Source organism: Urocitellus parryii, chromosome 9 (assembly GCF_045843805.1).
Source record: "Urocitellus parryii isolate mUroPar1 chromosome 9, mUroPar1.hap1, whole genome shotgun sequence".
NCBI classification, from domain to species: domain Eukaryota; kingdom Metazoa; phylum Chordata; class Mammalia; order Rodentia; family Sciuridae; genus Urocitellus; species Urocitellus parryii.
This window is the reverse complement of record NC_135539.1, coordinates 106,516,104-106,526,542: the sequence shown is the minus strand read 5'-3', so window position 1 is coordinate 106,526,542 and position 10,439 is coordinate 106,516,104. Positions and strand designations below refer to the sequence as shown.

Genomic DNA, 10,439 nt, shown 5'->3' with positions numbered 1-10,439 from the left:
CACCATGGCGGGCCCGGCGCCCGGGTGGCGGCTGCGGCCGCTGGCAGCGCTGGCCCTGGTCCTGGCGCTGGCCCCGGGGCTGCCCGCAGCCCAGGCTGGGCAGGCGCCGCGCCCTGCGGAGCGGGGGCCCCCGGTGCGGCTCTTCACCGAGGAGGAGCTGGCTCGCTACGGCGGGGAGGAGGTAGGCGGGCGCGGCACGGGCCTAGGGATCGGGGCCGCGGCTGCCCTTGGGGAGGGAGGCGGGACCCGGGAGGCGCCTTGGGGACGCGCGGCTCGCGGCGGGCGCCCCCTCCCGGAGCCCGAGCCCCGGCGGGCTGGGCCTCCTCTCTCCAGGGTGAGGGCGAGTCCTGCAGAGTCGGGCGCCCTGCTTGGCCCGCGCTTCCCTCTCCGGCGCTTCCCTTTCCCCGGGAGCTGCCGCCGGGAGCCTGCCTTTTTGCAGGTAGTCTGTGTACAAACCGAAAAATTTTGTTTCTAATGTTAGCATCACCTGGTGGCGGTCACCCTGCGTATTCATTGGGGAATGGCAGGTGAGGAAGGGAGGGAAGCAAAGCCTGTTCCTTGGGTGAGGTGGGGATTGGGGCAGGTCCAGGGACCATCCAGGCTTTTCCTGCACTTCCTTTTCCTGCCTCTAGATCCCGGGCCTCCTCCGCAGCTGACTCCTCATATCTAAGTAGTGTCTGTGCCCTTGAGGATGAGCCCGAGCCAGGGGTGAGCGCAGACCGGGGAAAAGGATTAGCGACAAAATCCCCCAACACACCCATTCCCACATCCAGTTCAGCCAGTAGTGTGGAGGACTCCAGAAACTCACAACCACCTGCCCGTCAGGTTTGGGGGACCCCATGCCTTGTGAGGGAACCAGGCGGTACTCAGAAGGGCCCTGGGGGCAGGGCGACGTTAGAAGGGGAGGTCAGGACATTAGGTTTGGTGGGGAGAGCACAGTATAATGTCATTTCAGAGCTGGGGAAACCAATTTAGTGCTTTCATAGATGAGGAGACAGGCATGCCACCCATTAATGGTAGAGCAGGAAGTGGCTGGATCTTCTCTTGCTCAAACTCTCTGACCTAGTAGGTTTTAGATGGACTAGGATTTTAAGGGAGACTTGGAATCCTGGCCCTGGGCATCAGGTTTTAAAAGGTTGGTTAGAACTATGGGTCCATGAAGACATAGGAGGGAGACACAACAAGGAAGTGACTGGGTATTAAGAGATGCAATCTTTGGGTGCAGAGTCAGGGAATCTGTTTAGAGAAGAGTTAACATGGCAGGCCTGCACTCTAGAAAGGCCAGCTTGCAAGGGTGGCCCTTGGTTGGTGTCTGGATTTCCTATGTTCCCACCCCTCCCTGACGGTAAGGGTGGCTTACCTGCCTCTGCTGTACATATGGATAGTGTGGCTTATGTTGAACATTGTATGCAGCAGCACTCGGACCAGCTCCCAATACAAAACTTGGGTGCTGAGTCTCTAAATGGGCTTCCCTGGGCAACAAGGTGCTCCTGGGGGCTGCATTGTGTTGCTGGGGGAAGGGTATGTCAAGGGAAGAAGAGAGTTTAAAGAAGTCTGCACAGAGTTTACTCCAGATTCTGTCTCTTTCTTTTCCCCTTCTAGCCGTGAATACAACCATATGCTGAGTTCTTCCATATGTGGGGTGGTCCTGGGGACCCTCAGCACAGAATCCAATGAAAGACAGTTCAAAATGGAGGGTACAACAATAGTACCTGGGATGACAGAAAGACTCTTAGAGTGTTTTGTTGGTATCAGGGATTGATTGGGGGCACTTGACTACTGAGCTCCACCCCCAGCCCTATTTTGTTTTTTATTTAGGGACAGGGTCTCACTGAGTTGCTTAGTGCCTTGCCATTGCCAAGGCTGGCTTTGAACTCGAAATCCTCCTGTCTCAGCCTCCCTAGCCCCTGGGATAGGACTTATTGCAAGGAATTGTTTACACAATTATGGGAGCTGGCTAAGAATGTCAAAAATCTGTAAGGCAAGCTATCAGGAACAACTTCTTCCTCAGGGAAACCTCATGACCTTTCAACGGATCAAGTCAGACTTGTCCTTAGTTCTAGACCTTCCAACTGATCAGATCAAGCCCACTCAGATTATCTGATACTCTCCTTTATGTAGAGTATCAGATCATCATCTCCTGATGGTAGATATTAATCAAGTTTCCAAAATACCTTCATAGCAACACCTCACTGAGTGTTTAATCAGATAATTGGGTTCAGTAGCCTATCCAAATCAACATAAAGCTCACTATCACAGTGGTTGTAACAGGAGTGCCTATAATGGTTATAATGAGTTAAATGAGATAGTAGCCCGGCACAGTGGCTCATGCCGATAATCCCAGCAGCTCAAGATCACAGGTTCAAAGCCAGCAAGGCACTAAGCAACTCAGTGACACCCAGTCTCTAAATAAAATACAAAATACGGCTGGGAGGTGGCTCAGTGGTTGAGTGTCCCTGAGTTCAATCTCCAGTACTCAAAAAAAAAAAAAAAAATTGACAGTAATATGCAAAGTACTTAGACTAAGCCTGGCATAATGTTTAGCATAAACTTTAATAAATGTTAACTGTTATTATTTTGTTAATTTATTATTAAAGCTAATCAAACTCTCCTACTAGTTCCTATTTCATTGTCTTTTTTTAAAAAAAAAAAAGCTGTTGAGGGGCTGGAATTATGGTTCAGTGGCAGAGCACTTACCTCACAAGTGTGAGGCCCTGGGTTCGATCCTCAGCACCACATAAAAATAAATAAAAAAAATAAAGGTATTATGTCCATCTACAACTAAAAAAATATATTTTTACAAAAAGCTGTTGATAAATCATTAAATTCATCCCACGACCCAGAAATAGTTTACCAATGCCTCTGTGGTGAGAAATACACATTTTTTTTAGGACTGGAATGTAGCTCAGTGGTTAAGCACTTGCCTCACATGTGTGAATCCCTGGGTTCAATCCCCAGTTCCAGAAAAGAAAAAGATAAAGAAAGAAAAGAAAAATATGATCTTAGATGATTGGAGGGCAAGAATTTTTTTCTGTAAAAAAAAAAAAACAACAACTCACACACACAAAAAAAACCCTTACAAAACCAGGCACTGTGGTACATGTCTATAATCTCAGCTATTCATACGGTTGAGGCAGGAGAATCACAAGTTTGAGGCTAGCTTGGGAAATTTAGCAAGATCCTGTCTTCAAAAAAAAAAAAAAAAAAAAAGCTCCATCTGCAGCACATCCCACCCCCAACAATAAATAAATAAATAAGAGTCACCAGTGAGGAACTCCTCTGTTTCAGGCTCTGGTCTAGGATCTGAGGGTGTTGGAGGCTCTGAAACACTGGCCAGTTGAGGGATAAGGCTGTTTGCTCCACTGCTTTTGTGTCCCCCACAATGTGGTACTGTCATGGCACTTTCCACTGGCCCCTGCTTGACCACAGGAAGGAAAGAAACCTAGCTGGTGAGGCAAACCCAAGACCCAAAAGCAAAGTGAAGGCCCTGGTCTCCTTCTGTAGGGTCCCTCTCACCCACTACCTGTTTGTTCCTCTCCTAGAGCTAGGCCAGTGCGGGTGTGCCATCTGGTGGGAAGGGCAAGAGAGTGGACTGAACGTTGGATCCCTAAGCTCTGGGTTCTAGGTCCTGCCTCCCTTCTGTTCACTCTGTGACTCAGGACAAGTCACTTCAACTCCCTGGACCCAATTAACCTCATCTGCAAAATGAAGGTGTTGATAGATTGTCTTCAAGGCCACTTCCTGTTTCAACTTCAAATTCCTCCAAAGTCCTTGTCACTTGGGAATTACTGGTGGGGGGTGGGGGAACAGTTGGACAAGGTGGTGCACACCTGCAATCCAGCGGCTAGGGAGGCCGAGGCAGGAGGATCTCGAGTTCAAAGCCAGCCTCCGCAACTTAACAATGTCCTAAACAACATAGGGAGACCTTGTCTCTAAATATAAAACAAGGGCTGGGGATGTGGCTTAGTGGTTAAGTGCCTCTGGGTTCAATGTCTGGTACCAAAACAAAAACAAAACAACAACACACTTTCCTTTAGAAAACTCTGTGATCTCTTTCCACTTGGTTATCTGATTCCTCTTTGCTTTTACAATATTTAAAACTTAAAGGATGATAAAGGAAAGTAACATTTATTTCCCCGAACTGCTAATGGCCTTTCATATCTTGCTTTGATGAATCTTTTCTCTTTTTTAAAAATATTTTTTAATTGTAGGTGGACATAATACCTTTATTTATTTATTTATATGTGGTCCTGAGGATCAAACCCAGTGCCTCATGCGTGTTAGGCTAGCGCTCCACCACTGAGTCACAACCCCAGCCTGCTTTGGTGAATCTTAACCCATTGAGTAAGGACTTTTATTATCCTCCTGTTGTGTAGGAGAGAACCGAGACACAGAGAGGCTACACAACTCAAAGCCAGGCCTGTTTCACTTGAAAACTTGCACTTAGATTGTGACACCATGGTGACTCCTACTTTGCTTTGTTGGCAAAAAGACAACCCTCCTGCTATTATCTATGACCTGCTATAGTCATAAACAGATAAAATGATGTCTCCAAAATGAACATCCATAAGGGTCATTTAAATGGGCACAAAAGATCTCGCCTATCAGGGCTGGGGTTGTGGCTCAGCGGTAGAGCACGTGCCTAGCACGTGTGAGGCACTGGGTTTGATCCTCAGCACCACATAAAAAATAAATAAATAAAATAAAGATTAAAAAAAAAAATCTCACCTATCCAGGTAGATGAGAGGATGGAGAGATCATGGGGTGAAGCTGGTGATGAATGTATGACTTTATCACGTCTCTCGTTTTTTCTCCTTTCTTCTTATTTATGCTCCCAGGGCTTCTGCCCACCCTCTGCCCTCTTGGTCTTCATTTCCCAGACCTGAAAATCTGTGGTGAGGTCCTGTTGTCAGTGGATTCCAGCTAACAGATTATTCTGCACCACTCACTTGGCGTTTAGCTGATAAGACCCCTCCTCTGCTCACCTCTGCCACATCTGTGTCACAGCAATGTCCCTAGGAGTGCTAAACACACCTTTCTACCTCTTCACTATGAGTTCCCCAGCTTTCAGTATGTAGATAAATATTTCACTGTTGAAGAAGTGGAGAGCATTAGTGATAAAGATGTATGTTTTGTTTTGGTACTGGGGATTGAACCCCCGGGTGCTCTATGGAGCTATACCCCCTGTCCTTTTTATTTTGAGACAAGGTCTTACCAAGTTGCTCAAGCTGGCCTCAAACTGGTGATCCTCTGCTCAGCCTCACCATTAACAGGCATACACCACTGCACCCAGTCAAAATGCATGATTTTATAGCAGGTATATTATGTTTCTATGACTCTTTGCACACTGAAAAAGAAAAAATATCAAAGAAAAGTCCACAGAATGGAAAATATGACAAACTGTTGTAATTATAGCTGTCATGTATTTTAGAAATTGATATAAACACATGACTCCACTTGAGAAGCAATCGAAGCTGAGGAACAACAAGTCATCACCGTGAAGGAAGGGCGGTAAATTGACACAATGACAAGTGCAGTCTGCTGCCACATGAAGCTACTCCATTTAAATGACCCTTGTTAGTTGAGGCCTAACAAGTGTCAACAAAGTCAGGGAAGTTCTGAGGCCTGTCTTTAGGGAATAACAAAAGCCAACCATTTACTGAGCTCCCATGTTGGTCCGGGAGGTTCTCCAAACACAATTTCCTCTGGCACTCCTGCAGGGTAGGAAGGTGGGGTCCCCATGTGACATTAGAGAAATTGAGGCCTGACAAGTCATGTGGCAGTGGGGTACGTTTCCTTGTGTAAGTTGCTTAACTCCTTTGCCTGTTAAATGTGGTCAAAAAACACTTGGCCGTGAGCTCCACAAGAGCAAGGACCCCACGGCTGCCCCAGAGAGAAGCCAAGCAGCCAAAGATCCTGAGACCCAGCAGCAACTCCCCCCTTCACTGGGCCTTTGAGCCTCCTGCTCATCTGTACCCTGATGGGTTGAGATGGAAGAGAGACCTGGTCCTTGGTGACATGGCACCATGACAGTCACCCCAGCCTGATTCCCTGTGCTTTTGTATTATTCCCTTTTTTTGTTGTTGTCGTGGGGTAGTACAGTTTCTAAGGGAACATTTTATAGCCACTAATACGGCCAAAATAAAGTATATAACCCGTTGTTAGTAGAACTGTGGACAAACAGCATTGCTTGCACATTTCTGCCACTGTACATGTTTTAATGATTTTTAAAGGAATTTATTTGTGTCCTTTGACCCAGGAATTCCATATGTTGAAATAAACCTCAAGGAAGTAACTTGACAAATTACAAAGTAATTTATAGGAAGATATTCATAATGCTCACATTTATAGTTCCAAGCAATGGAAATACCCAAAAGCCCCAGACAGAAGACTAGCTAAACAAGCAGGTGTATAGTATGGTGACACTCATATAAGATAGGGCCCCGTGGAGCTGTTTAAGTGACAGCCATTTTTCTAATATGTGGAAATGTTATGTGAAAAAATGTTGCCTACAAAAATTGAAATATAAACTAGATCATCTACACTGGTTGTATCTATGTATGTCCATGGACGATGGGGACATTTGGACTGATTTAAATCATTCATTATTTAATATTCTTTTGAATTTTTATCTGCAAGAAGTTGTTCCAATTCCTGTTTTTTTGTTTTGTTTTGTTTTTGAGGAAGGGATTGCAGTGCTCTTGTCATGATGCTGTGACTTTTTCAAGGTTTCGTGAGCATTCGTGACATTGCTGGGGAAGGTGGCAAGCTTGCTGAGAGCCAGGCTTTGTGATGTATCCACCGCTCTTTGCACAGCTCGTGATGGGAAGAGATTTTACTAACTCTGTCCTGTAAGAGCCGGGCTCTTTGTTTCTCCTTCACAGTTTCTCCCTTACTTTCTAGGAAGATCAACCTATCTACTTGGCAGTGAAGGGAGTGGTGTTTGATGTCACTTCTGGAAAGGGTAAGTGGTTTGGCATTTTAAGTCTTTATTTTGGGGGATCTCGGGAGCCACAGTGGGTACCTGGAGGTGTGAGGAAAGGAAGACAATGTTGGGAAAGTTCTTTTCCTTGCATCTTAAATGACCAGAATTGAGTTGATCTTTGTCAGAGTTTTACATCAACAGATTTTTTTCCGGCTAACGTCATGCTCCTACTCAGAAGCCTCCCAGGGCTTCCCATTGCCGATAGAATCAGATTCAAACTTGATGGTTGACTCTAAATGAAGCAGTGAGAAAAATATTCCTTAGCAAGGAGTTGGCATCGTAGAATATTTTGATGCCACTGAATAATGGTTTCCCTACTTATAACTACAAATGATATCATGGAAGTGGTTTTGTAATGGTTCATCTTTTGTTTAATTCCAAAACCGATGACCAGACATAGACTCGGCATCCACCAATATTTAAAGAGGCCAGACATTTTTTTTTCTTGTTTGCATTTGTAATATTTTTAGAGGACTAATTTCATTTTGCATTTCCCCCCAAGTCACCTCTCAGCTCATGTGTATGATTTGTTCCACGTTTGAATTAGTGAAATCCCACCTGCTGGCCGGGAGCCGGCTGCTGGACTTTCTATCTTCGTAGCTTTGTCTGTCTGCGGGCCTGCAGCCTTTCTTTGCACTGGGGACCTCAGAAGCCTCCATGTGCAGGATCCTGGCTGTGCCGCCTGCACACCCACACTCTTCCTTCCTCCCTACTGCAGAGTTTTATGGACGAGGAGCCCCCTACAATGCCTTGACTGGGAAGGACTCCACCAGAGGAGTGGCCAAGATGTCCCTGGATCCTGCAGACCTCACCCATGATATCGTGAGCCAGATTATGGGATTTTGACAAAATGCCTCATACCCTCAGCCATGTTTTTTTTTTTTTTTTTTAAACCCTGAGGGCAATAGCAGAGTTTTTAAATTTAGCCTATTTACCCTCTAGTCCACTTGGTGTGGTATTCAATCACTTTCTTAAGTAGATTATCTTACTGTGTCACATCTATTCAGAAACCTCCCAAGATCAGGTCCAAACTCCTGTGAGCTTGTGATCTAACTCAGTGATCTTCATAGTTTGGCCCCAGCCTCCCTTGGCAGCCTGATCCCTCTCACAGTTTGCACTCACCACATCCCAGCCTCTTTCAGGTTTGCTGTTCATCTCTGAGACCTGCCCCACTGCCAACCACTCTAGGTAGCTTAGTGAATGAACTGGACTGAAAAGCAAGGTCTCCCTCTATGCTCCTATTTCTGTGAAGGAGAATATAGCATTAAAAAAAAAATTGATCCCCATAATAAGGCTGTTATTTGCCCAAATGTGCTCAATATCAAATCAACATTGAGATGAAATCCAATTTTTGAGCTGCAAGAAATTAAGAAAAGGGGAAATATGTTAGTTGGCTTTGGGTTATTGAAACAAAGCACTTGAGATAATTAACTTATAAAGAAAAGAGGTTTATTTCAACTCATAGTTTTAGAGGTTTCAGTCCACGATCAACTGACCCCATTGCTTTTGAGTCTGTAATGAGGCAGAACATGATGACAGGAGCATGGGGCAGAGCAACACCATTTACCTCAGGGCCAGGAAGCAAAAGAGAAAGAAAAGGAAGCTGGGATCCCACAATCCCTTTCAAGGTCATGCCCCCAGTGACCTCCCATTAGACCCCACCTCTTAAAGGTTCCACCATTTCCCAATAGTATCACCCAGAGACCGAGACTTTGACACATGGACCTTATGTATAACAGGAGGAGTAGAGAGGGCAGTAAGAGGAATCAGGACAGAGAAAGTAGACACAGGCTGTACCAAAGCACACCCCACCCAGGATGGTGTTCTCTACAGGGTCTTTTTACATCAAACAGCAAAAAATGGTGAAGCCATTGCTCTCCCCATACCATAACCCATCCCCACACACTATGTGGCTCGTCAAGATATTTTTTTTCTCTTGCATGTGGTCTTAGGAACGCTGTGAGACAGGGTTGGAGAAAGACCAACACCAAACCCGATTCACTCATGCCCACCCCTGTGTTTCTTTCTCCCCAAGACGGGCCTCACAGCCAAGGAGCTGGAATCCCTGGATGACGTGTTCACCAGGGTGTACAAGGCCAAATACCCCATCGTTGGCTACACAGCCCGAAGAATTCTCAATGAGGACGGTAGCCCCAACCTGGACTTCAAGCCTGAAGATCAGCCCCATTTTGACATAAAGGATGAGTTCTGATGTTCCACCTGCAGGAGGAGGTTCTTGAAGAGTGAGCTGGGGAACAGGTGCTCCCTCTCCTACAAAATAGGTTGCCTGAAGCCTCTGAGTCACCTGGATCTGAATAAAGCAGAGATGAACTTGGAAGAGTGGGAATGCTTTTTATTGCCCTTGGTCCCGTGTTGCCTGCCTGGGTATTCCTGCATGCACATCAGTGAGGGTGCTAATAATAGCCCTAGGGGGAGGCCTCCTGCCTGTCCACATTGGCCCTCTCAACAGTGAATAAGAGGTGACCTTTATTTCTTCTTTGTACTTTTCTATACTTGCCAAATTTTCTTCTGTGACGATGTTTATTTTATAATGAGAGAAAAAATAAACTTCCTATTGTGGGAAAAGGAGAATTCTTCTGCATATGTCACCTCCTGGGAGCCTTGTCACTCTTGTGGGAGGGTAGGTTTGTGCTGCCTGTCCATAGTTCATAGTCCAGTTTTTTGTGCCCCTCCCTGTGTAGGTGCCAGGCAAAAGGGACCATGCAAGCAGTGTTTTAGGAACAGAGAGGGATTAGTTGAAAAGGTGGGCTGTGGGGAAGGAGGCGAGCACCCGACCAGCTGCAGCCCCATTTACAATTGGAGAATGGTAAGGAGGTCCAGAATCTAGCATGGTGGAGCCTGGTGGGTGGTCATTCCAAGAATGGTTACACACATGCCTTATGAGGCCAGATTTCAGGACAAAATCCCCCTTGAAGGGTAGATATATTTCCTCTGGGGAGTAGTAGGTAATGTCTGGAGACATTTTTCTATTTTTGGCTGTCACAACAACTGCAGGGTGCTACTGACATCTAGAGACCAGGGATGCCACTAAACATCCTATAATGCACAGGATAGCCCCTTGTTTTAGTCAGCTTTTGCATTTCCGTCACCAGGATTGCCAATAAGAACAGCTTAGAGAAGGAATTCTTTATTTAGAGCTCACGGTTTCAGAGGTCTCAGTCCATGGATGGATGGCTCCATTGCTCTGCGCCCAAGATGAGGTAGCACGCCACGGGGGAAGGGCACAGCGGAGGAAGCTGCTCAGCTCATGATGGGGTTAGGAGGAAGGGGGTGCAGGGAAGGGGTCAAGGGAAGATGCACCTTTTCAGGGAAAACACCCAATGACTCAACTCCTCCAGGCAACCCCACTTGTTCAACCCCACATAAGTCCATTTAAACTAGGATGGACTGGGTGATGGCTCTCACAATCCAATCATTTCACACTCCTACATTA

The 10,439-nt window shown here is 46.2% G+C and overlaps 1 protein-coding gene across 1 annotated transcript; it reads left to right on the top strand.

The window, feature by feature from the left end:
• On the top strand, window positions 1-9,323 carry Nenf (neudesin neurotrophic factor). The gene is made up of 4 exons (XM_026387463.2): window positions 1-181; window positions 6,904-6,964; window positions 7,704-7,807; window positions 9,021-9,323. The coding sequence occupies exons 1-4, from the start codon at window positions 5-7 to the stop codon at window positions 9,195-9,197; spliced, it is 519 nt and encodes a 172-aa protein (XP_026243248.2). The 5' UTR covers window positions 1-4; the 3' UTR covers window positions 9,198-9,323.
• Window positions 9,324-10,439: the final 1,116 nt, after the last annotated feature.